Source organism: Aegilops tauschii, chromosome 2 (genome assembly GCF_002575655.3).
Source record: "Aegilops tauschii subsp. strangulata cultivar AL8/78 chromosome 2, Aet v6.0, whole genome shotgun sequence".
Lineage (NCBI taxonomy): Eukaryota > Viridiplantae > Streptophyta > Magnoliopsida > Poales > Poaceae > Aegilops > Aegilops tauschii.
In genome coordinates this window covers 520,261,187-520,286,320 of record NC_053036.3, presented here as the reverse complement: position 1 = coordinate 520,286,320, position 25,134 = coordinate 520,261,187, and the positions used below count along the sequence as shown (strand labels likewise).

Below are 25,134 nucleotides of genomic sequence, written 5' to 3'. Positions count from 1 at the left end.
AAATAAAATTCAAATATATCTTTAAACACCGCGAGTGCTTTAAATCTGTCTTTCAAATACGTGATCGCCATATCAACCAAAACAAAACAAAAATAACTTGGACGAATCGATCAGTTTTTTTATGTTAACATACTAACATAGTAATGAATCAATCGATCGATCGCTAGTTTCGTGCCTCGCTATGTGCGTACGAGGGTCTTCCTAAGTGCAGTCCTATCCCTGCAGCGACCGACCTAGAGCTTGACCACGAGGGGTGCCAAACTTATCACTCACAATAGAAATGCCTTGTATGACCCTAAAGAAAATCCCAGTTTATCGGTAATAAAAGTTTTGCATGTACGGAGGCGGTGCTAGGGCACCCACGGCACCCCATTGGATCTGTCATTGTATCCCAAGTCTCATGCCTGGATTTCATGGAGGAGCAATATCTCCTTTCTCGGAGCTGTTGTCTGACGAGCTAAACTAGGGTTGCATGGGGTCAAAATCTTCAACTTGTCCCATATGTTGGCCGACAAGAGAGAGTGTGCCAGAGGAGGCTGTTCTAAAATCCCGAGGCTTCACACATAACAGATCAGAGAAGGTTCTACAATAAACTTGTCAGGAATTGAGAGAAGACCTCTAGTTTCCTGGTCCCGCTCTAATGATAGGATCATCCAGAACTTGACAATTTTCAAGTTACTCCACCGCACATGCTTCATGGACATTTATAGGGCATTATTAAATATCATGGATCTCATAAAACTTCCATGCATGGACAATGTCAATAGCAAAAATTATTTCTATCTGAAATCCCAAATCTAGCTACTGATTCATAATCGTTGCCTAATTTCACACCAAAATGCTCAATGATAACATGCTAGGCAACTCTGGCAACAACACAATGAAACATCATGTGATTAATAAATTTATCTCACCACAAAACCACAATTAAAAGGTTTAGTTTTGTGCCCTTTCCTAAGGTTATATCTAGTCATCAACTTATCAAGAGAAAACAACCAAATGGACCCAACAAGGATATAAAATGGGCTGAACTCATTTAAAACAAATCACATGACACAATGAGATAGTGAGTGGTGACCTTTTTTAGGGGGGGTGACCTTTGTTTTCTAGGCACCAGATCAAGGGATAAGATTTACTAGAAGTTGCCGCCGCCAATCTACCTCGTCTCCGGTGGCCTTAGCGGCGCCGTGGATCTCAGCCCTTGCCTGCAGGAGGGCTCCGTTCTAGATGTTGCTTTGAGTTTTGTTGGAGTTTGTATCGAGCTCAGGAAGACGAGACGACGACGGCTCCTTGAAGATGGAATAAGATACTCCCCGCCTAGCACCGTCTCGATGGTGCGTCTAGCAGTGGCGGAGCTATGTGGAGCCCTGCAGGGGCTGTGGCCCCCCCAACATTGCTAAAAGCTATGAAGAAATTTTTTAAGAGCCTGCTTAGATTAGAAAAATTAGAGCATTTGCCCCCCCCAAAGATGCATAATTTGTGTTTGCCCCCCCCTAAGATCTTGTCTAGCTCCGCCACTGGCGTCTAGTATTGTTGGTGGGCGTGTGGAGGTGTGTCTTCGGCGGAACTACCCTTGGTGGATTCGTTCAGATCTGGTCGTAGTTCGCCTATGTTCATGTGTCTTTAGATTGAATCCCTTTGATGTACGCTACTATTCAACGGCAGCGGTTGCTGTTCTGGTGCGCTGGTCCAATAGAGCCTTAGCACGTCGACTTCCCGACTGTGAACTACAACAAGTTTTGCCCGGCCCCGACGAGGGAGGGCGATGATGGCGGCGCACCTTCGGCTCGCTTCAGTGCTTGTAGTCGTCGCCAGGTGAGCTATGGATATGAATGCAATTTTATCATTTCTGATGTTTGTTGTACTACCATGATTAAAAATGAATAGATTGAAAGTTCCGTTGAAAAAAAAAATCACTAGAAGTTATTATTGGAATTTAGAAAATATGCCAGTAATACATTGTTGAAATTTTAATAAGTTCAAATGATTTTTTTTAAGAAAAAACTTATTTGATCCTCAACGACCCTGTGCGTCCATACGAGCTGTGCATCTAGAAGACTCTGGAACGCGTTCCCTAATGCAAAAAATAACCCGATAACTAAGCAACACGCGTACAGAATAAGCCATTCGCGCATAGAGGACCCCAGACCCGAGCCCTAGACAGCCAACCCAAACCTTCCCGAAATCCCAATCCAGACCATCAGCTTCCCCCAAATTCCCCACGCCGCGCCGCGCCGCCGATCGAACCGCAAAATCTCGAGCGCCGCCCGCGATGCCGAAGAAGATGGGCGTCAACTCCAAGGCGGAGGCCGCCCGCGAGCGCCGCTCCGCCGAGGAGTCGGACCGCCGCCAGCGCGCCGAGCGCGCCAAGGAGGAGGAGTACTGGCGCGAGGCCGAGGGTTCCAAGTCCCGCGCCGCGCGCCGCCGCGAGGAGGAGGCCGAGAAGCGCGCCGAGGCCGCCGCCCGCAAGGCCGAGAACCGCCGCCTCGCCGAGGCCGAGGCCGCCGCCGTCGCCTCCGCCGTCTCCAAGACGGACGCCCGCAAGGCCAACCGCGTCGGCGCCCCGGCCCCCAAGGTCACCGAGGCCGAGCTCGTGCGCCGCCGCGAGGAGGAGCGCCTGCGCCTCGAGCGCGAGGCCGAGGCCGCCAAGAAGCGCGCCGCGCGCACCGCCGAGGAGGAGGAGTACGAGCGCGTCGTCCTCGTCGCCAACACCAACAGGGACGACTCCGTCATCGAGGCCTCGGGTGTCGACGAGGCCATCGTGCGGCTGTCGCTTGTTGACACAGACGCGGCCTTGCCCGCTGACAGGCATCCTGAGCGCCGCCTCAAGGCATCATTCAAGGTACATATTTTAGTGTCTGGCCAAAGTTCAGATTTGCTTACTGAACTGCTGCATAAGCTTGAAAATTTGATGATTGCATTATAATCACACACATACACAAAAATCTGTGCTAAGGAGTGTAGGTCAACCAAACCACGGTATGATTTTATTGTTCCATGCGCATTAGGTCTGCTAACAGTGATAGTTATAGTTTGGGTGTGAATTGTGAGAATACCCAATAGTGACTTCTTCTGGTACTAACTGCGTAGATGAGCCCTATGGTACTTGTTTGCAATTGTTGGATGTTCCATGAACACGATTAGAGACGTGAGCAATCAAAGTTGTATAATCTCTCCAGAGAGGATGAAATGAGTTGGTATTTGATATCCTACATAATGAGTGTAGTATCTTGTATGGTAGTTATTGGTTTGTTACTTGTATTGTATGCTAAAAACCCATAAGCTGAAGACCATAAGGGGAAATTCATCCACAGGGACAATTAGCTAATTGGGGAGGCAACATCCTACCACTAACACTGCCAACCTCACAGACAATATTTGATGTACTAATGCATTTAGTCTTACAGTTTTACGGGTACCTTAGTTCAAAGTTCAAACACAAACTTCTGATTGGTAGATGAATTTTAATCATTTCACTTACAAGAGTGTTCTGCCTTATGTGCCATTTTACTTTGCAAAGCCTACATTGGATTCTATTTATTATACTCATAATGAGTCATTTAGTTTCATGTGGTATGCTATGGTTGGAATTTTATGCTCACCGGAGATCTGTTGCTTAAGTACATTTGAATTATCTTTATGACAGGCATTTGAAGAGGCAGAGCTCCCTAGGCTGAAGGAAGAAAAGCCAGGCCTAACACTGAAACAGTACAAAGACATGATATGGAAGCTATGGAAGAAATCCCCAGACAACCCTCTGAACAAGGTTTGTTCATATAATTCTATATGCTACTTGTTTTTCAAATATATTTCTTATTTGTGCCCCATATTTTCTTGGTTCATTGAGTCTGTTGCCTTTAGCATTATAACATGTTATTTTGAAATTATGTTGCATAAATGCAGTCTACAAAGAACTGACGGTAATCAATACATCACCGGCATCTACAAAAGAACAGAAAGAGAATTGGGGCAAACCTTGACAATCGACAATTGCATCACATATATTCATGGTTTTTGAGTCGCTGATTAGTCGTTGTATAGTCGCCGACTAACCGCCAAGTCGTTTTCTAGAAATCAGGGCGACTTGCGACTATACAGTGACTTGGGTCGACTAATCGCCGAGCCACAGGGCTGGCGGCGACTTGACTAGTCGCGACTCAAAAACCATATGCATATATTTAATACCCTTACTGAAAATAGTTTCCAACAGAAATTAACCCCAAAGTGATAATTCTGGATATTTTCCTGTAATTTAACTTGGAAAGCAGAAGTGGTGGTGTATGAATTGTGATACTCTAGGGGTTTGTTGTCTCACCTGAGTTGCGACTAATTATCATGTGCAGGCAACTGAGTGAGGATGCAGTCCCAGTTTCTTACTGAATGATATGGATTCTAAGGTGAGTTAACATGGCTTTAAATTAATAGGCGCCTGTGGCTTCCATAGTTCATGGAACAATAACGTGCCTTAACACGCAGGCATCCAATGGAACAGAACTGCAGCTGCCTTGGTATCTTTGTGCGTGGAGTGAAATGATGTGTGACATAGCTTGAACCAAATACTCAAGCTTCTCAGCTAATAATCAACAAATCGATGCAATGTATATTCTGAGGGTTTGCTTTTGATTAGAGAGATTTTTTCCAAGTTCATGTTGTACTTAGTTATGTTTGGGGCTTGTTAGTACTTGAATTTTGAACAGTTGGGCTAATACAGGATGATTATGCCATTTTCTTCTGTCTTATGTCTTCCTTAATCTTTGTGAGTTTTTCATCTGGTCATTGCGATTGTAGCGAAAAGTAGTAATGGTGATGTATCGAGATATCAAGCACTTGAGATTACACTCTGGTACTACTGCTGCTGCTGAAAAATATTGACAATGCAGCTTTTGCCTGAAAACAAATCCTTCCTGAAATATGTCATCGCTGAGGGCTAGGCGGCGGGATAGAAAATGTGGAGGCGTGACGATGGTTTTGGCGTCGGGGGTGGTTGAGAGGCGGCGGCAGAGGATCATGGATCTGGTGGGGGGCAAGGTGCTCTGCGCTGGAAGAGATTGGAATCATGTGATGCATTATGGACCCTTGCAGTTTTGTACAGCCTCTGGCCTAGAAGGGTGCGACGGTTCCTTGCATCCATCTGAACTTAAAGTATGGTGAAATTCTGAGTGGCATTGTCGAATTTGCAAAATGTGTTTGGCTGGTCAATATATTGATTTACAACTGTCTCCTTGTAGGATTTGATTGTATAGAAATCTTTTCTGGCTGTTGTCTTCAGCGATTCCGAGGAGTTTCCATTTCTATGTTTAAACATGTTTCAGAAGCAATTGTCTTCATACGTTGTAAGTTGGGGTGCTTATGCGGGGAGGATAATGATTGTACAAGGCAATTTGAGATCTCATTTAAGTTTGCTAAAAATATGGAACTTGTGTCAAGTAGATTCTCAGCGTAGAACAAATCTTCAATTGTTGTATTATTATCAGTTGTTGCCATGGGCAGTTTTGATCTTTGTTACATGTTTCCAAACAACAACCGATGCAATAAAGATCCACACACCACAAGTACACAAATCCCACACCAATCACGTCACACTATGTCACCAATGGAATGAATCGAGCTGCGAGCATCTTGCTCCAGAGTACAATCATAGTTCATCTGTAGCCGTTCTGTTCATACGTCGGCGGCTTCGGCCCGAGCAGGCTGGTCATCATCCTGAGCACACAGCACAAAGGTCAGTACTCATCACTCGATTGTTCTACAGATAATTTGATGCATTGCTGGAAGGAGGAAGAACCGAACAGTGACTAACCTTTGGACCCGACCCTGCGGCTTTCTGCAGCAGCACCCAAATCCCCCAAACAACAAACGGGTCAGTCAGTTGCTTCCCCGGTCTTTCCGCAGTAAATTTCGTAAGAGTGCGCACACTTGCCTTTCTCTCGGCCTTGCCACGATCTGGTTACGCTCCGCCGCCGCCCCTGTCGTGGTCGCGGGTCTTGGAGGCTGCTCCCCTACTCTGGGGACGGTCTTCACCTGAAAGACAAGATGATATTGGTCATTGATCTTGTTTGCATTGTGCATTGGCCACTGCATCAGATATTATCAGATCATAGACTCACCAGGTTCCTGAACTGAAGGTTGTAGAACATCTGCATGTAGCGTTGCTTGGCCACTCTCTCTTCCTTGTTCAGAGTCCTCCAGAAGCCATACATTGACCCCATGTTCAGCACCTTGGTTGCATAGATCTTCCATGTGTAGCTGCCATCATGTATTGGTTAGTATTCTTACCAGGCGAAAGGAAGACGACCACTCCGGAGGTAGGATAAGAGTCGATGCCTACCATTCGTAGATGCGCTGAAGCCCGGCAGTGGACATCTTGTTCCAGTAGCCTGGGTCTTCCTTGCACTTCTGGAAGAAGTCTGCAATCTTGGTGCCTGCCTCCCTGCCGTTCATTGGGTTTATGTGGAAACCCGACACCCCGTCGACGATGATCTCTGCCGGCCCTCCTTGGTTTGTCGCGAAGGTTGGCAGCCCGCAGTTCATCGCCTCGATGACTGTTAGCCCAAATGCTTCATACAGAGCAGGCTGAAACCAAAGAAAAGGCTAGTGTTGAGGTTTTATTTCAAGAAAGAAAGAAAGTAAATGCTAGAGTTGAGGTTTCATCCACTTCAGAGGATGGAGGCATATATTGTTCATGATCGAGCAATTAGATTTGTAGCTTATTGTATACCTGAACAAATGCACCCTTTGTATCTGCAATGTAACGGTACAGCTCGCCATTGCGGACACGGTCGGTCTGTGCCTTGATCCAGCGGATCTGTCCTTTTAGCTGGTACTTGTCGATCAAATTGTGCATCTTGTTGATCTCATCTATCTCTTCTCGGTCCTTGGACTGTGCAGCATTCAGGAGGCCTGCAACGACGACGAGGTTCACAAGGTCCCTGACCTTCTTGTTCTGCCCATACCACTCGACTAGTCCAGTGATGTTCTTCACCTTGTCCAGCCTCGCCATCGAGAAGATGATTGGCTTACTTCTGTCTGCCAGATATCCTCTGATTTGACAGCATCACAGTTAGCAACTTCATCTGATGAAATGAAAGTATGTGTGTTTCAGTGTTTGTAAGGAACTTACATGTGTTCATCTGTGTCCTCCTTACTGTACAGTAACTCCTCAATCTGAGGGTGTAAAGCTGTCAGCCGCTTCTGCTTCTGTGTGAAGGGGAAGTAGACGGACTGATCGGCGCCAGGTGCAGCAATGTTGAACTTCGGGTCGAAGACATTGATGCCTGTGGCGTAGCGGCAAAGGCCGGGCATTGTGAATGCATAGTGGTGTTCATACTGGCCAGGCTTCTCTTTGCTGCATCACACATATTTATGTTAAGAAGTTCTAGGAGTAAGTACTTCGAGCACCGAAGTTAAAATAAGATTCAGTATACAGACCTTCCAGCGATTTCTTGGTATGTGCTAGTGATGATAAAGTCAGTAGTGTTCATGGCAATCATATCAGCAGTGAATTGACAGGAGAAGTGGTACTTCTGGTCCAGCTCTCTCCACTTGGTATCCGAGTCCTCATACTTCGTCTTTTCGAGAGCATGTGCTATCGTTCCCTGTCAGGAAGATCATTTAGGGATGTGACATCAGCTGTGATTGGTGGCAAAAGAAATCCTGAGGAATCCTATTTGATTAGACATTTTCTCACCTGTGTGACTCCTAGTTTGCTCGCCATGAGGGACGCCACCAAGTTGCCATCAGTGTAGTTGCCAATGATCAAGTCTGGTTTGCCCTCTAGAATGTCAAGAATTTTGGCAGAGGCATCCTGAAATTGCATCGCTTTTCAATTTTACGCAAGATCTCTTAACACAAGAGACAAGAGTGCTGATGATTAATAATTTGTAGGTGGCAAACCTGGGCATATCTCTCTAGGTAAGGGTAAATGTCAAACCGGGAAACCCACTGGCGCAAATCCTTCCCATCTTCAGTCTTGAACGGCACACGTAGTATGTGTGAATATTTTGTGTTTTCAACCGGTTCGAGCTCCACATTACACTTTGTACCTTTGGAATCTGGTATCAGTCTTGTTAGCTGCAGCACAAGAGTAGACATTAGTTTATCAGTTCTACAAATACAGAGATAGCAGGAATGGCTATGATCACGCTGTAAATAGCTTTACCACAAGAATCTTTGGTGTTATATGCAAACCCTGCAGCTTGATTCTTTGCAGAAGCTCCTCTTCCATGGACCTGACTTGGTCCAGGATGTAGACAACCTGTTACGGAGAAACCATGCCTTCAGAGTATGATATAAGCTGATCAGAGTATTATTTCCTACGATTTGATGATATCGATACCTGACCGCCGGTGTCTGGCAAGCCTAGAACCTTCTCTTGGCCAAAGTAACCATGGATAGAGAACACAACAATGTTAAAAATGGATGGAACCCTGCTGAAGAACTTCTCCATGTTGATAGGATCCGGCGCCTGGAGCACTTCAGATAGGAAATTCAGCGTCTCCTTGCACGTCTCAGCATTTTCACCCCACCCTTTCTCCAATCCCCACTCTTGAAATCTGCAGGACCATTGTAAAGAAACCTTAGGCATTTTTGGCACCATAGATTTTTTAAGCTACTTAATTTGGCTGTACATTACCTTTGTTCAAATTTCAAATATGGTGTGAATTTTGGCAGCCCACTGACAAAAACTTCTGCAAGGAGCAGCGCTGTTTGAAGCTTATTCACCGTGTCGATTGTGTCGTTAACCATCAGCTTCTGTATGTTTTGCAAGGATATATGAGTCTGACCAGTCTGTTAATTTTGATAATCTCTGTGATGTGAATGGCTGAACTCCTTACCTCTCCGCGGTAATTCAGAGTGAGTAAATAGTCGAGCAACGGCTTCATGCTTTCAGGCTTGCCATTCAGCTTCGAAGACATGAACTTGGAGACGAACTGCATCCCGTTCCCTATGGATGAGGGAAGTGTCAGACGTGGTGTTGAGAGGTCAAGAGCGCCGAAATCAACCTCCAGCGAGTTGTCATCCTTGGCCCTGGAATTCACATGAACAAAAAAGTTTCTTTTTCAGTTTCACACCTACATAGAATCGAATTGCATTTCTCATCCATCTGAAGCTTAGATCATATCAGCAAATGTACATACCATTTCTCATCGTATAACGTCTCTTTGAACTTGAGGTACTCGGACGGCGTGATTCCTTCGACCGACAGATCGTCGGCGTGAACCTTGACGTACTCCCAGATGCCAGGGTTCATTCTGACGGCGAACGCGACGAACGGTGGCAGGACTACCGCTTCCTGCGAGCATAACAAGGACACAATACTTTCATAAGCTCTCCTTCCTTCTATCAAACTTTAGCTATTGTACGGCAGAAGTGAATTGGGTGAATACTAAAGCGAAATAACAACCAACCTGGGTGGAACAAATGATGTAGCCGAGGAAGCCTTCGACGAGCTTCTCCTTCTCGACCTTGTCGTCGAGCGACCTCTCGAGCTCCTCCATGAGCTGCTGGTTCTTGAGGAGCCTGCGGCCCTTGGACACGTAGCGCTGGAAGCATCTCTTCATCTGGTAGCGGCTCTGCCGCAGCGCGTCGGGCATGGTCTCGGCGACGCTGTCCATCCTCTTGAAGCTGAGCTTGGTGGAGGCCATGGCGAGGGACTCACCACCAGGCTTGTTCAAGAACTATGTTGGGAAAGGAAAGTAAGCTGTGTGATTTGTCTGGGCGTGGGTGAGCAGCGATTTATAGAGGATGGCACGGAGCAAAACTTGGCTCCATGGAGGAAGTTTTCTTTGGTGTGGACAACTGGACATGGCTGGACATGCAAGGTAGGCGAGGCTAGGCCGGGAGGAGAAAGCACATCGACTGGCACAAGTTATTCCAAGGAAGCGCACACGCGACGGAGGGAAGAAACGCATAGCGGCGTAGGATGTCTTTGCACATTTCAGTTTTCAGTTTAATCTCTCGCTTTTAGTTTAGGACAGAAAGCAAAGTTCCTTTCGTGTCTCGTCACGGCATGAAGATGCATGCAGAGCAGAAGCGGCAGGATGGCCAAGTATTTCTCGAGCTTCCCTTGCGGCAGGATGGCCAAGTATTGTACAGCCGTCGCAGGATGCCAACTTGCCAAGGCTGCAGGCGCCCTTTCAAATCTTGTTCCTACCAGACCAATGAAACACACGCTACTTTGAGCAAGAGAAACCGTGTCAAAACTCGAAAAAAGAAGAAACCGAACAGCCGGCAGAAACGTCTTATATTTTGGTACAGAGGTAGTATTAGAAATGGAAAAACAAAGTACATTAAAAACTGAGTATCAGCCTCACTGCAGTAAATTCTCGATATCAAAATTTTCCTGTCGTCCATGTGATGCTGCTCATTGAATATCATCTAGTACTTCCTCTCGAGGGGAATATGATTGTTTAGCAGCACAACGACACGTGGTGGCAAAACAGATAAGGCATTGGGACCGAATGGTTCAGTTTCTCAATTTTCTCTAAATTGTTGCTCTGGGAAAAGGTAAACGTTGGAGCCAAATGGGGCCAAATTCCCCCCAATTTCTCAAAATTGTTGCTGGGTTCCCCTGGCTGGTGTACATTTTACAATTGACATCAAGTTACGCACTCCATGAGAAAAACAATTCGCCGTTCCTAGAGCACTTGCCAACGGCATAGTCTTCCGCGGGAATCTTGGCTTATCAGAGCGCCTCCACTACCAAAGTAATTGCCCCAAATGGTATCATGTGGCAGCTGCATACTATTGCAGCAAGTCCATCTTAACGTCCGTGACATCGAGTTGCAGTATCTCGGCTCTGCAACGTAGCATGGAACCGATACTGCAATAGCAAGAGCGCAAGCATGCGCAAAGAAGCTCATCAGAAATTAATAAAATTGTACTCCAGGGATGTAAATTCATTTCTTATTTATCTGCAGATGGTGAATGGGGCTTGAGAGGAGACCTTCACGGTTAAACATGCATTACATGTTTCTTTAAGAGCGCCAGAGATAGCTGAGAGCATGGTTAATAGTATAGCCAGCTGCTGGCTATATGAGCGTGCCATGTCATCAAGAGTTACATGGCACTTTTGCCTATGTGGAGGAGAGAGACATGAAAAAATGGTGGGAGTGGGCTCTCATGCAAGAGCCTAGCTATATGCGTACTCCTAGGCAAATGCAATAAATATGAAGAAAGAGATAGAGAGAGGATGAAAAAAAGTACTCCCCCCGTCTAGGTATGTAAGTCATCTTATGTTGCGCACCGTGACCAAGGTGGAGGGGAAAACGAGAGAACTTAATGTGTTTTTGCTAATTAATAACAATGCATGCAATGAACTAACCAATGCATGTCGTGTTTGGTAGTCTCAAATCATTTAAAGCATGCATGGCCCACATCTCTTATTGGTTGATATGTCACGAAACAAGAAACGAGATGAGAGTTAATGTACCGCGCCTAAGTGTTTTGGGATTATTTGGTTTTCGTAAGATGACTTACACACCTAGACGGAGGGAGTAGTACTCTTATAGCCAACTTTATAGCTAACCTTGTTGTATGAGTGACTATAAGTGATGACTATATATGACATGGCAACATCATATAGCCAGCAGTTGGCTATACTATTAACCATGCTCTTAATAATGCTAATTCTTGATGACATGTCACACTCATATAGCCATCAGCTGGCTATACTATTAACCATGCTCTAAATGGCAACTGGCAAGGAACCTGAAAAATAGACAGGAAGGATGGTTACCTCGGATTTGTGCGTCCAAGATCACCGTGCACAAACTCCTTAATGTACGTTCCTGCCTGTAAACACATCACAGTCGATCAAACAGGAAATAGAAAACTACGGTACACTTCTAATGAAGATATTTACACAAGCGTCCAGCAAATGCTGCATTTTTCCAGCAATTAGGACATACAAAATCAGAATGTCTATAGACAGAAACTAACTCTGGAGACAAATAACCTACTAACTTTGGCAAGATGGTACCTGAGTGCATAGATGCAACAAGTAATAGTTTGAGCTGCCTTCAACTTTCTCAATCTCCATCCTGATTGACAGATGAATGAAATACAAAGTGGATTTTTGAAAGGAGAAAAATAGAACAATGAAACAGATTACATAAAGCTGGAACCAGTCTCAACTCTTACCAATGTATAATCCGTTTCCGCTCCAACGGGCTTCTTCGATGAAGAACCCTTATGGGGGTATTTTGTACAATTTCCTAGAAGGCAGGAAAAAAAGAGATGCCATTATTATGTGTACTTCATAGGGAGTGTTGGCTTAGTGTACCCGAGTAGCAAGATATCAACACAAAATAGGTGAATAAACTCCGGATAAAGTCCCAGTCAATTCATCACATATATACTCATGACAAACAAACTGTCTTAACAAAAGCACGGATACGCTAGCAAAGAATATCAATCCTGGCACAGAAAAAAAAAAGCAAATATTAAAGTTCATCTCATATCTCAACAGGCTTATTCCCCGCTACCTGCCTCAGTACTACACTTGCTTAGGTAAAAATAACCCAAAGCTTTACTCCGACACATGTACATGCAAAACCCCAACTTATCCAATAAAACAACAAGAGAACAAAATCAAACTAGCTCGCTGGGTTTACTAGTAAGCAAATATACTGTACCATATCATTAATAACAGAAATTTTCTGCAGGTCATCATCCGTCAGAGGACTAGAAGTCCATATGAGGGCAGCATACTGCTTCTGCACACATAAAGTAAGAGTAAACCTTGATGATCAGGTAAGGATTGTGTTGTTTCGCAAGACAAGGCAATGTGTAAGGTAATGTGATGTGATGTGACAAAAAAATGTAAATGATTAGAATAACTGACACTATCATTTCAGCTAAATGATACTGTCACCAATTGAATGGAGCACCTGCTTCTCCGCTTCCCCTTCACGCATCATGGCCCATATTTCATTGTCTACCAACTTGAGATTTCTAATTCTGACCTAGAAAATTCGAGTCATAAGCATATGATATGCAATCTGTGTGTAACTATGACCTGCAACGTCAATCCAGCATGAATTTGATTCCTTACATGTTTCTTTTCGGAGCTATTAATCTTGTCAGAAATTTGTTGAATTTCAATCGCAGATGGAATTGATCGCACATTCAGGACTTCAATTAGAAATGGACGACCAGATCCAAGCATCCGTACCTGTGTATGCGAGACATTCAGCATACCATATACCAACAGATACAGTTCCAAACTACAACCTTACATCGATATCTTCTCTTCCAGCAGCATGGAACTTGTAGCCATCACCTCTGGAGATGGCACAGACACTCTCTTTAATTATCTCCTACAAAAAAGGTGCAATGATGTTCAGCTTGTTGGGTTGGGTCTTGACTCTGATGCAGTGTGTTTTACCTCAACTGATGCTTCCCCCATTCTTTCATCATCAATTATCCAACATGACTGACTGACATTTCTTGAAAGCTGACAATGGCAATTAGTAACACGAGGGATTCAGAATCTTTTTTGAACATCAACAAGTTTAACTGAAGAGCAAACACACAGGTAGTTTGTTTATGTATATTGAGCATAGGGAAACAAATACCAAGGCGCATGCAACTGATATTATGGCACAAAGGTACAGTGTGGCCTCTTTGAAAGAAAACTATTTGATTTTGACACGACATTTTGTATTATTCATAACAACTATTTGAATCTTTTCATCACCTTTAATGAGATTGGAAAGTGAGTTTACAGAGCTACATAGTTCTTGATGGGTAACCTTCAAGAAAGCAATGATTATCGATCAAGAAGGCATTTCATAAGTTTGCTACTAGGGAATTAGTCCTTACTGACAGCAAAAATTGGTGTTCTGCTATAATTGACATTCTGGTAATGAACCACACTGGTTAAAACCAAGGATTACTTGAACATACCTTCAAGTATCTTCCGCCAATATATATGGGCGACCTTAGGAAGGATATCACAAGATGGCAAGGTTTGGACACCTGAAGGGGGAATCAATTAAGTTGATCTAAAAAAATCAGTATAATACATGGCCAATTTCTGGGGGTAAAGCGGTATTGCAATAGTACAGTGGGCACCTTTTCAGGAGGCAACTTAAATAAACTACAGAATTCTTTATCTTGAATACCCTCAAGGGACTTGTGGATGAATGAATCTGCTTCACTTAATGTCTGTTTATCATCATATGTTGAGTTCCTTCTAGTATCATTTCCTTCTCTTGACTCTGTTACAACATCAGACAAATCATTATATGAATGAAAAATCTGATAAATCCAGAAGGATGATCAAGTTACCTTGTTAGTAAATGACCACTAAAGGACTTACCTGCTTTCCTTTTACGATTACTGTCATTTGGCAATAAACTTTTGAGCTTCAGTGAAGCATCATCATGAGTATATGTTAAGCGAATTCGAAATGAATTGTTACCGTGCTTAACACCCTGCATGTATTTTTGTTTAGTCAAGCAATTGTTGGTTGCACAACGCTCCAAGACAAAAGGCAATCACAGAAGATCCTACCAGTTGTTTCTCGAGCGATGGTGCTATCAACAGTCTCAGACCCTCCTTCGCTGACATGGTTTGTTGAGAAAACATTTCGTCCTTGAACCAATTTTCACTGCCATATTTTTCTTTCATATATAACCTATTAAGAGGGAAAAGGAGAACACATTATGAGAACAACAGTTTAGAATCATCACATGTATTACAAGAACATTAAGATTAGAATGAAACGCACACAAAAACACCCATACACATTTGAGAGCAGGTAAGACATGATCTTAATTGTAATTATTCAGTATCCACCAAAACCAAATTTAGCTCACTGCCGTGAACAGAGTTGGAAGTTCTTTTAACATTGGTTGTGTCAAATATCACCATATATTCAATTGAGAAGACAACCTTCTAGATTATAAATCTGGTTAGTATAGACTATATAATGTCATCTCCTTGAATTACCACTGCCATATATTAAATTAAAGGTGCCACAGAAAAAAACTGAAGCAGAGATTCTCAAGTAGGGATGGTTACCTGATGGCACGTTCATTCGCTGCTACAACTGCAGGCAGTGAAATTTCTAAAGAAAACCCATCGATTTGATAACCCTCTCTTTGTATTGCTTGAGATACCATTGAAGTAATTATGTCGATACGAGAAATGTCATCAAACGGTACTACACCCTCATCCTGATGGCAGGTGGGCAGCAATATTCCAAAGCAAATAGAGCAGCATGATTCATCTGTTGACAAACATGAGCAAGGCCCGCCTTTTGCGGAATCATCATGCTCTTCAAGAAATGAATGGAAGAAAGAGACCGTAAGAGACGCACATGAGCAGGCATGGCTAAAGGCTCCAAACATGCGAAAGATGCATCGCACACAAACCTGCAACATGACAGTAACGTTGATGATTTTTCTCCAGTTGTGAATTATGCATTAACAGGCAGGTCAGCAGAAAAATGCAACGGGATGAGAGCCAATGGTCAGAAAAAGCTCCACCCTGTCCACATCGCACACATGTTTACATACACAATAAAGAACAACTGTTCTTTCTGGTTCACTTTATCTTAAACACAGTCAGAGTTCTCTATATTCCCCCTTACTTCTAGTTCCATAAAGAATTAACACAGATATCAATCACGGGGGGTGACACAGTTTTCAGAATCCCATCTATCTTAGCGAAGCTGCTCAAACAATCAACCACTCTCCTAGCAAATGCTCATCGGATCTATAAAACTGTACATTGGTGGATTAATCTCACTTAACAACTACACAAACAGATATTGGGGGAGATAAACGAAGTACCACACATTAAATATGAGAGAAGTGAGGAATCAGTAGCAAAGATTGCACAGCAAGGAGGTAGTGCATCTACCACCGAAAACCGCCCGGCCGTCAAAAGGACGACTGAATTTGGGGTTTCTTCTACTTTGCTTCAAGTAGCTAACTTCATCGCAGAGGAAAAAAAAAAGTGACTGAGCTGTTCTCCGAAGGGGAAATTCTAGTCCTGTTGCTACTAAGGAACAGCATCAATCTATAAAGCTGTCGAGATTTCTTCCTTCTAGCTCAAAAGGCTGCCGTAATTTTGAGGGGAAGATAAGGATGGGTGAGGAGCCGAACCCCGACGGAGAGGAGGTGGTGGACGGCATGGAGCGGAGGGAAGGATGCCGCCGCGGCCCGCTCGAGGATGCTCCTGGCCTCCGCGTCCGACTCCGCCGCCGCCGCGTTTGTGGCCGTCATGGTGGTCGCTGCGGCTCGTTAAACCCTAGCTAATCCCCCTGGTGCAGAGGACTGAGACCGCTACAACTGACAAGGAGCCCGACTAAGCTGAACCGAACCTGTTTCAGAGGGTGTACACGCCAAATAAGCACGTCAACATTTTTCTCTTTTAAAGGCTGCGGTAGGCGGGCGCCCCTATATCTCGCGTTCAGCGAGAGGGAGGAGCCCTCGCTGAACGGGAGACCGAGATGGGCTAGCCCAGAAGCACGGAAGACCACAGCCTCTTTTTTCTTTTTTTTACATTTTCTATTTTCGTTTTTTGCATTACTTTTTTAATTTTGTTCTTACTTAAAAAATTTCTAAATATATGTATTAGAAAAAACACTCTACAAAAAACATTTCTAAAATGCTGAACAAGCATTTCGAAAACATTGAACAAGTATTTGAAAAATGTTGAACGGGTATTGGAAAAATGTTAATCAAGAATTCAGAAAATGTTGACCAAGTATCTGAAAAATGTTGAACAAGTATTTGAAAAATGTTAATCAAGCATTTAAAAAATATTTAGCGTTTATAGAAAAGTTGTTGAACATGTATTAAAAATGGTGATTTTTCTTGATCATCTATACAAAATGTTAATCAAGAATTTGAGAAACATTTGTTGAACAAGTATTTGAATGTTTTTAATAAAGAATTTTGGGAAATGTTAAATGTGTATAGAAAAAATGTTGATCATGTATTAAAGAAATGATAAAAAATTTATCTTGTATATAAAAATATTAATCAAGCATTTGAAAAATGTTAAACAAATGTTTGAATAATGTTAATCAAGCATTTGGAAAATGTTAAGTGTGTATAGAAAAATGTTGACCATGTATTAAAAATGTTAAATTTTTATTTGAATTTTTTAATTAATAATCTGAATTTTAAAAGTGTGTATAGGGAAATGTTGACCAAGTATTCAAAAAATGTTAATCTTGTATTTGAAAAATATTAATCTTGTATTTAAAAAATATTAATAATGTGTATTAGAAACAATGTTGACAATGTATTAAGAAAATGTTAATTTTGTATTTGAATAATTTAAACGTTATTAGAAAAATGTTGTTTACATATACAAGAAATGTAGAATGAAAACCAAAAGAAACAAAGAAAAGTGAAAATGAAAAGCAAAAAAAAAAAACAAATAAAAAGAAAATAAAAATGCTGAAGAAACAAATGCAAAAGGAATGAAAAAATAAAGAAAACCAATAAATGAATAAATAAAAACCGGAAAGTTTAGGCTCACCGGAAAATAAATGTTTATGCATATTTACAACAACTCAAACATCATCTGTAACAAGGTGATCATAACGGCAACTTTCAGGCTCACTGGAAAGTTTGGTAAGTGCTTGAATAACTCAAGAGTGGGATTTTCTCCTTCGCCGATGGAGAGATATTTTTAGGGCTCTCTCGGTGTGACGACATCCATCATCGTTTGGCTAGACACAGGTGACTACGTCACAGGGATGCCAGAACACGTCAATGAGAAAGAAGAACAAAACCGTAACAGGAGCAACGGTATAGTGAGCATAGTGATGACTCAGGAGGATACCGATGCACACCGGGTTTTGTAAAATATCGTGAAGCAAAGGGACATCACATGATAACCAAAGGTTCACACGAATATCATTCGTGTAATCATAGAGACCGATATGGATGTCCACGGTTCCACCATCGGTCACTGTACGAAGGGGTTTCCGTTCATGCCTATGATTTACCAAACCTACGGGGTCACAAGCTTAAGGTAATCATGATATGCTGAGTGTTAGTGGTATGGGATTAATGACAATATATTTGTGAAATTGTTTCATTAATATCTAAAATAGTTCTGAGAGGTTCCGGAAGCATTTTGGGGTCACCAGAAGGGTGTCGGTGAATATCGGGTAATACCGGGTATTACCGATAAATATATATAGGTGAAAATTGTTTCCGAAGATGTGAAATTATATATATACATATATATATATATATAATGGTCTGGAAATATTTAGAATATTTATATTTAATTTAAATATCAATAGGCCTAAAAAGGCAAAGAGGTGGAAGGCAACTTGGGCCACAAGGGCCCAAGTAGGAAGGCGCTCTCCCTTTCCTTGTGTGTGTGGGGAGGGAGGGGGGGATTGGACTTGGGGAGGCCCCTAGGCCGGCGCACAAGGGAGGACTTTCCCCCCTTGGTGGCTGCCCTCTCCCTCCCCTCTAACCTATATATACTAGGGGATTTTGCTGTATTGAATACACAAGTTTTGGTGCCTCTTCTAGTTGATCTAGTTCTAGTTCTTGTTGGTCCTAATTGATCAATTAGAGCTAGCCCTTGATACGTCCATTTTGCATCATGCTTTATATTGATATTTATTGCATTATGGGCTGTTATTACACATTATAGCACAAATACTTATGCCTTTTCTCTCTTATTTCACAAGGTTTACACAAAGGGGGAGAATGCCGGCAGCTGGAATTCTGGACCGGAAAGGAGCAAATTTGAAGGACCTATTCTGCACAGCTCCAAAAGTCCTAAAAATTTACAGAGAATCATTTTGGAATATATAATAAATATTGGGTGAAGAAAGTACCAGAGGGGACCCACCAGGCATCCACAAGGGTGGAGGGCGCGCCCTACCCCTTGGGCGCGACCCTACCTTGTGGGCCACCTGACAGGCCCCCAGTGCCCATCTTCTGCTATATGATGTGTTTTGACCTAAAAAAATCAAGAGGAAGCTTTCGGGACGAAGAGCCGCCGTCTCGAGGCGGAACCTGGGCAGAACCAATCTAGGGCTCCGGCAGAGCTGTTCTGCCTGGGAAACTTCCCTCCCGGAGGAGGAAATCATCGCCATCGTCATCACCAACGATCCTCTCACCGAGAGGGGGTCAATCTCCATCAACATCTTCAGCAGCACCATATCCTCTCAAACCCTAGTTCATCTCTTGTATCCGATCTTTGTCTCAAAACCTCAGATTGGTACCTGTGGGTTGCTAGTAGTGTTGATTACTCCTTGTAGTTGATGCTAGTTGGTTTATTCGGTGGAAGATCATATGTTCAAATCCTTAATGATAATTATCACTCCTCTGATTATGAACATGAATATGCTTTATAAGTAGTTAGGTTTATTCCTGAGGACATGGGAGAAGTCTTGTTATAAGTAATTATGTGAATTTGGTATTCGTTCGATATTTTGATGAGATGTATGTTGTCTCTCAGTGGTGTTATGTGAGTGTCGACTACATGACACTTCACCATTGTTTGGGCCTAGGGGAAGGCATTGGGAAATAATAAGTAGATGATGGGTTGCTAGAGTGACAGAAGTTTAAACCCTAGTTTATGCGCTGCTTCATAAGGTGTTGATTTGGATCCATATGTTTAATGCTATGGTTAGATTTATCTTAATTCTTCTTTCGTCGTTGCGGATGCTTGCGAGAAGGGTTAATCATAAGTGGGAGGCTTGTCCAAGTAAGGACAGCACCCAAGCACCGGTCCACCCACATATCAAATTATCAAAGTAACGAACGCGAATCATATGAGCATGATGAAAACTAGCTTGACAGTAATTCCCACGTGTCCTCGGAAGCGCTTTGCTTTATATAAGAGTTCGTCCAGACTTGTCCTTTGCTACAAAAAGGATTGGGCCACCTTGCTGCACCTTAGTTACTTTTGTTACTTGTTACTCGTTACGAATTATCTTATCACACAACTATCTGTTACCGATAATTTCAGCGCTTGCAGAGAATACCTTGTTGTAATCGCTTGTCATTTCCTTCTGCTCCTCGTTGGGTTCGACACTCTTACTTATCGAAAGGACTATGATAGATGTTGGGGAATGTAGTAATTTCAAAAATTTCCTACGCACACACAACATCATGGTGATGCATAGCAACAAGAGGGGAGAGTGTTGTCCACGTATCCTCGTAGACCGTAAGCGGAAGCGTTATGACAACGCGGTTGATGTAGTCGTACGTCTTCACGATCGACCGATCCTAGTACCGAAAGTACGGCACCTCCGCGATCTGCACACGTTCGGCTCGGTGACGTCCCATGAACTCACGATCCAGCAGAGTGTCGAGGGAGAGCTTCGTCAGCACGACGGCATGATGACGGTGATGATGAAGCTACCGGCGCAGGGCTTCGCCTAAGCACTGCAACGATATGACCGAGGTGGATTATGGTGGAGGGGGGCACCGCACACGGCTAAGAGATCAGTGATCAACTTGTGTGTCCATGGGGTGCCCCCTCCACCGTATAAAAAGGAGTGGAGGAGGGGGAGGGCCGGCCCTCAACTATGGCGCGCCCTGGGGAGTCCTACTCCCACCGGGAGTAGGATTCCTCCCCTTCCATGTAGTAGGAGTAGGAGAGAAGGAAAGGGAAAAGAGAAGAGAAGGAAGGAGGGGGCGCCGCCCCTCCCCTAGTCCAATTCGGACTAGGCCTTGGGGGGCGCGTAGCCTCCCCTCTCTCTTTCCCCTAAAGCCCAATAAGGCCCATATACTCCCCGGCGAATTCCCGTAACTCTCTGGTACTCTGATAAATACCCGAATCACTCGAAACCTTTCCGATGTCCGAATATAGTCGTCCAATATATCGATCTTTACGTCTCAACCATTTCGAGACTCCTCGTCATGTCACCGATCTCATCCGGGGCTCCTAACTACATTTCAAAACACATAAACTCATAATACCGATCGTCACCGAACGTTAAGCGTGCGGACCCTACGGGTTCGAGAACTATGTAGACATGACCGAGACTCGTCTCCGGTCAATAACCAATAGCGGAACCTGGATGCTCACATTGGCTCCCACATATTCTATGAAGATCTTTATCGGTCAAACCGCATAACAACATACGTTGTTCCCTTTGTCATCGGTATGTTACTTGCCCGAGATTCGATCGTCGGTATCTCAATACCTAGCTCAATCTTGTTACCGGCAAGTCTCTTTACTCGTTCCGTAATGCATCATCCCGCAACTAACTCATTAGTCACATTGCTGGCAAGGCTTATAGTGATGTGCATTACCGAGAGGGCCCAGAGATACCTCTCCGACAATTGGAGTGACAAATCCTAATCTTGATCTATGCCAACTCGACAAGTACCATCGGAGACACCTGTAGAGCACCTTTGTAATCACCCAGTTACGTTGTGACGTTTGGTAGCACACAAAGTGTTCCCCCGGTATTCGGGAGTTGCATAATCTCATAGTCATGGGAACATGTATAAGTCATGAAGAAAGCAATAGCAACATACTAAACGATCAAGTGCTAAGCTAACGGAATGGGTCAAGTCAATCACATCATTGTCTAATGATGTGATCCCGTTAATCAAATGACAACTCATGTCTATGGCTAGGAAACTTAACCATCTTTGATTCAACGAGCTAGTCAAGTAGAGGCATACTAGTGACACTTAGTTTGTCTATATATTCACACATGTACTAAGTTTCCGGTTTAATGCAATTCTAGCATGAATAATAAACATTTGATATAAGGAAATATAAATAACAACTTTATTATTGCCTCTAGGGCATATTTCCTTCAGTCTCCCACTTGCACTAGAGTCAATAATCTAGCTCACATCGCCATGTGATTTAATACCAATAGTTCACATCACTATGTGATTAACACCCATAGTTCACATCGTCATGTGACCAACACCCAAAGGGTTTACTAGAGTCAATAATCTAGTTCACATTGCTATGTGATTAACACCCAAAGAGTACTAAGGTGTGATCATGTTTTGCTTGTGAGAGAAGTTTAGTCAACGGGTCTGCCACATTCAGATCCGTATGTATTTTGCAAATTTCTATGTCAACAATGCTCTGCACGGAGCTACTCTAGCTAATTTCCACTTTCAATATGTATCCAGATTGAGATTTAGAGTCATCCGGATCAGTGTCAAAACTTGCATTGACATAACCCTTTACGACGAACCTTTTGTCACCTCCATAATCGAGAAACATATCCTTATTCCACTAAGGATAATTTTTGACCGCTGTTCAGTGATCTACTCCTAGATCACTATTGTACTCCCTTGCTAAACTCAGTGTAGGGTATACAATAGATCTGGTACACAGCATGGCATACTTTATAGAACCTATGGCTGAGGCATAGGGAATGACTTTCATTCTCTTTCTATCTTCTGCCGTGGTCGGGCTTTGAGTCTTACTCAATTTCACACCTTGTAACACAGGCAAGAACTCTTTCTTTGACTGTTCCATTTTGAACTACTTCAAAATCTTGTCAAGGTATATACTCATTGAAAAAACTTATCAAGCGTCTTGATCTATCTCTATAGATCTTGATGCTCAATATGTAAGAAGCTTCACCGAGGTCTTTATTTGAAAAAACTCCTTTCAAATACTCCTTTATGCTTTCCAGAAAATTCTATATTATTTCTGATCAACAATATGTCATTCACATATACTTATCAGAAATGTTGTAGTGCTCTGATACGTCTCCGTCGTATCTACTTTTCCAAACACTTTTGCCCTTGTTTTGGACTCTAACTTGCATGATTTGAATGGAACTAACCCGGACTGATGCTGTTTTCAGCAGAATTGCCATGGTGTTATTTTTGTGCAGAAACAAAAGTTCTCGGAATGACCTGAAAATCAACGGAGAATTATTTTGGAATTAATAAAAAATACCGGCGAAAGAATCAAGGCCAGGGGGCCCACGCCCTGTCCACAAGGGTGGGGGCGCGCCTACCCCCCTGGGCGCGCCCTCTGCCTCGTGGGCCCCCTGGAGCTCCACCGACCTCAACTCCAACTCTATATATTCGTGTTCGGGGAGAAACAAATCAGAGAGAAAGATTCATCGCGTTTTACGATACGGAGCCGCCGCCAAGCCCTAATCTTTCTCAGGAGGGCTGATCTGGAGTTTGTTCGGGGCTCCGGAGAGGGGAATCCGTCGCCATCGTCATCATCAACCATCCTCCATCACCAATTTCATGATGCTCACCGCCGTGCGTGAGTAATTCCATCGTAGGCTTGCTGGACGGTGATGGGTTGGATGAGATTTATCATGTAATCGAGTTAGTTTTGTTAGGGTTTGATCCCTAGTATCCACTATGTTCTGAGATTGATGTTGCTATGACTTTGCTATGCTTAATGCTTGTCACTAGGGCCCGAGTGCCATGATTTCAGATCCGAACCTATTATGTTTTCATGAATATATGTGAGTTCTTGATCCTATCTTGCAAGCCTATAGTCACCTACTATGTGTTATGATCCGGCAACCCCGAAGTGACAATAATCGGGACCACTCCCGGTGATGACCGTCGTTTGAGGAGTTCATGCATTCACTATGTGTTAATGCTTTGGTCCTGTACTCTATTAAAAGGAGGCCTTAATATCCCTTACGTTGTGTTTGGATGTAGGAAAAATTGCTTGGAATTGAATTGGACTGGAAATTCCAAATCTAAGATGGAAAGGAAATGGGCTCCAATTTGAATTCTATTGTTTGGATGTGCATGGAATTTATTGTTGGAATTAGAGGGTAGCACTCAATTCCAATTGCTGTTTGGATGTACAAACCATGGAATTGGATGTTTTTTGAGTTTGGACAATAGAAACTTCTGTACATGTATGAAAAAAAGTATTATGTGTATATTTGAATATATATATATATATATATATTATTTTACACACATAATAACATTAAAATGTTCTGAATAAGGTCAAAACAATAACACAAGTAGAAATAAATATGGAAAAAGGAAGGATGCCAGAAAATAGTTTTAAAGTACCAAGAAAACAACATGGATAATAATTTTGGTAGTTTATGTCTCTTACACATAGCACAAGTAGATAGTTTTATGTCTCTTACACATAGCACAAGTGGATAGTTCACAAACAAGAGTCCATACATCAACTAAACAGGATAGTAACAATTAATCGAAGGTCAAGAGCCATGGCTTCCTTAACTCCTCGGGTAGCGCCATGAGTGCTTCAAACAAACGCTCATTGACAATCAATTTTCCATAAGCTCTCAACATATCACTATCTTCCAAATCTGGTACCTTCTTTAGTGCAGCAAGGATTTCTGTTGGAGGAGTCACCTTACGCATAGGAAGTGGCTCGGTTGTCTTCAAAGCATCATCAAAAGACATCTTCATCTTTCCCATCATGCACAAGATAGAATCCCCAGTGCGTTGCCTCTTCTGAGGCACCTCAGGAGCTTCTTCAACAACAGGTGTGTCTTGTGGTTCTTGAACACATTTAGCTCCTGTCCTAGCACCTGCACCGGTCGCATGATCTTTTGAATATATGATATTGATAGACTCCCAATTGTGCACTACCTTGTTCCTATAGGCACGTGCTTCCTTGTTAGCCTACACAAAACACACAAATGAGATGATATTAAAGTTGCAAAAATAACCACAAGATAAATTTGGTTTTAAGTAGCTCCACATATCGAGACCACACTTCTTCACTATCAACTGATACCATGTTCTTTACCCAACCCCATCCAAAGCCACTCTGTGCAAGCATCTTGGTAATGATCTCATACTGCTTGTCAAATGTTTTGATTCTTCCTGTTATGTTTTCCTTCGTAATGTCAACATCACATGTATCCTTGACATGCTTAATGCAAGCATTATACACATGTGGCTTCCAACCATTTTGAGCACGGTCACCATTGTTGTGATGCTCAACAAGGACGGCCAACAATGCCGTGTCCATCTCATGAGTCCATGCATGTAAGGTAAACTCTACTTTTTTCCTTTTGTTTCGGCCATGCTTCTACAAGTATAATAAATGAATGTGCATAAAAGTAAGAACAAAAGAGCAAGCACGAGTAAGGTAAACATATATATTAGTACGAACAAAAGATGAAGCATGTACAACCCATAACACACAAGGCACCATCACAGCCAGCATGCTACCACACAAAAA

At 43.0% G+C, this 25,134-nt stretch overlaps 4 protein-coding genes across 6 annotated transcripts; 1 reads left to right on the top strand and 3 right to left on the bottom strand.

The window, feature by feature from the left end:
- The first annotated feature begins 2,118 nt into the window (after nucleotides 1–2,118).
- Nucleotides 2,119–4,732, top strand: LOC109766887 (uncharacterized). Its single transcript, XM_020325648.4, has 4 exons — nucleotides 2,119–2,842; nucleotides 3,647–3,766; nucleotides 4,344–4,397; nucleotides 4,477–4,732. Exons 1-3 carry the CDS (start codon nucleotides 2,273–2,275, stop codon nucleotides 4,353–4,355), a joined length of 702 nt encoding a protein of 233 aa, XP_020181237.1. The 5' UTR covers nucleotides 2,119–2,272; the 3' UTR covers nucleotides 4,356–4,397; nucleotides 4,477–4,732.
- Nucleotides 4,733–5,440: 708 nt separating this feature from the next.
- On the bottom strand, nucleotides 5,441–9,746 carry LOC109766888 (sucrose synthase 7). The gene is made up of 15 exons (XM_073508940.1): nucleotides 9,408–9,746; nucleotides 9,138–9,292; nucleotides 8,835–9,027; nucleotides 8,633–8,751; nucleotides 8,336–8,552; nucleotides 8,159–8,254; nucleotides 7,894–8,070; nucleotides 7,688–7,804; nucleotides 7,429–7,595; nucleotides 7,121–7,345; nucleotides 6,719–7,040; nucleotides 6,329–6,573; nucleotides 6,108–6,246; nucleotides 5,801–6,021; nucleotides 5,441–5,703 (listed from the first exon to the last, which is right to left on the bottom strand). The coding sequence occupies exons 1-14, from the start codon at nucleotides 9,642–9,644 to the stop codon at nucleotides 5,866–5,868; spliced, it is 2,565 nt and encodes an 854-aa protein (XP_073365041.1). The 5' UTR covers nucleotides 9,645–9,746; the 3' UTR covers nucleotides 5,441–5,703; nucleotides 5,801–5,865.
- Nucleotides 9,747–10,443: 697 nt separating this feature from the next.
- Nucleotides 10,444–16,342, bottom strand: LOC109766889 (uncharacterized). Of its 3 annotated transcripts, none has more exons than XM_020325652.4 (16): nucleotides 16,116–16,329; nucleotides 15,326–15,380; nucleotides 15,028–15,182; nucleotides 14,518–14,641; nucleotides 14,324–14,438; nucleotides 14,077–14,222; nucleotides 13,909–13,980; nucleotides 13,388–13,456; nucleotides 13,239–13,319; nucleotides 13,055–13,174; nucleotides 12,891–12,965; nucleotides 12,636–12,716; nucleotides 12,142–12,215; nucleotides 11,981–12,041; nucleotides 11,738–11,793; nucleotides 10,444–10,822 (listed from the first exon to the last, which is right to left on the bottom strand). In XM_020325652.4, exons 1-16 carry the CDS (start codon nucleotides 16,142–16,144, stop codon nucleotides 10,744–10,746), a joined length of 1,392 nt encoding a protein of 463 aa, XP_020181241.1. In that variant the 5' UTR covers nucleotides 16,145–16,329; the 3' UTR covers nucleotides 10,444–10,743. The 3 variants fall into 3 exon arrangements, with proteins under 3 accessions (XP_020181241.1, XP_020181240.1, XP_020181239.1); XM_020325651.4 differs by having other exon boundaries at nucleotides 15,028–15,235; nucleotides 16,116–16,324; XM_020325650.4 differs by having other exon boundaries at nucleotides 15,028–15,380; nucleotides 16,116–16,342.
- A 7,786-nt stretch (nucleotides 16,343–24,128) lies between these two features.
- On the bottom strand, nucleotides 24,129–24,921 carry LOC141041188 (uncharacterized). The gene is made up of 2 exons (XM_073507308.1): nucleotides 24,685–24,921; nucleotides 24,129–24,569 (listed from the first exon to the last, which is right to left on the bottom strand). The coding sequence occupies exons 1-2, from the start codon at nucleotides 24,919–24,921 to the stop codon at nucleotides 24,129–24,131; spliced, it is 678 nt and encodes a 225-aa protein (XP_073363409.1).
- Between the last annotated feature and the right edge of the window lie 213 nt (nucleotides 24,922–25,134).

Excerpts from the sequence above, each read along its gene's own strand:
- LOC109766887 (XM_020325648.4), top strand. The coding sequence starts at position 2,273 with ATGCCGAAGAAGATGGGCGTCAACTCCAAGGCGGAGGCCGCCCGCGAG. Across the intron at positions 2,843-3,646 it reads GCCTCAAGGCATCATTCAAG|GCATTTGAAGAGGCAGAGCT; the intron begins GTACATATTTTA and ends TCTTTATGACAG.
- LOC109766888 (XM_073508940.1), bottom strand. The coding sequence starts at position 9,644 with ATGGCCTCCACCAAGCTCAGCTTCAAGAGGATGGACAGCGTCGCCGAG. Across the intron at positions 8,071-8,158 it reads TAACACCAAAGATTCTTGTG|CTAACAAGACTGATACCAGA; the intron begins GTAAAGCTATTT and ends CTTGTGCTGCAG. Across the intron at positions 6,247-6,328 it reads CTTCAGCGCATCTACGAATG|CTACACATGGAAGATCTATG; the intron begins GTAGGCATCGAC and ends ACATGATGGCAG.
- LOC109766889 (XM_020325650.4), bottom strand. The coding sequence starts at position 16,235 with ATGACGGCCACAAACGCGGCGGCGGCGGAGTCGGACGCGGAGGCCAGG. Across the intron at positions 14,223-14,323 it reads TAATCGTAAAAGGAAAGCAG|AGTCAAGAGAAGGAAATGAT; the intron begins GTAAGTCCTTTA and ends ATGTTGTAACAG. Across the intron at positions 13,320-13,387 it reads TGGGGGAAGCATCAGTTGAG|GAGATAATTAAAGAGAGTGT; the intron begins GTAAAACACACT and ends CCTTTTTTGTAG.
- LOC141041188 (XM_073507308.1), bottom strand. The coding sequence starts at position 24,921 with ATGGACACGGCATTGTTGGCCGTCCTTGTTGAGCATCACAACAATGGT. Across the intron at positions 24,570-24,684 it reads GGGGTTGGGTAAAGAACATG|GCTAACAAGGAAGCACGTGC; the intron begins GTATCAGTTGAT and ends TGTTTTGTGTAG.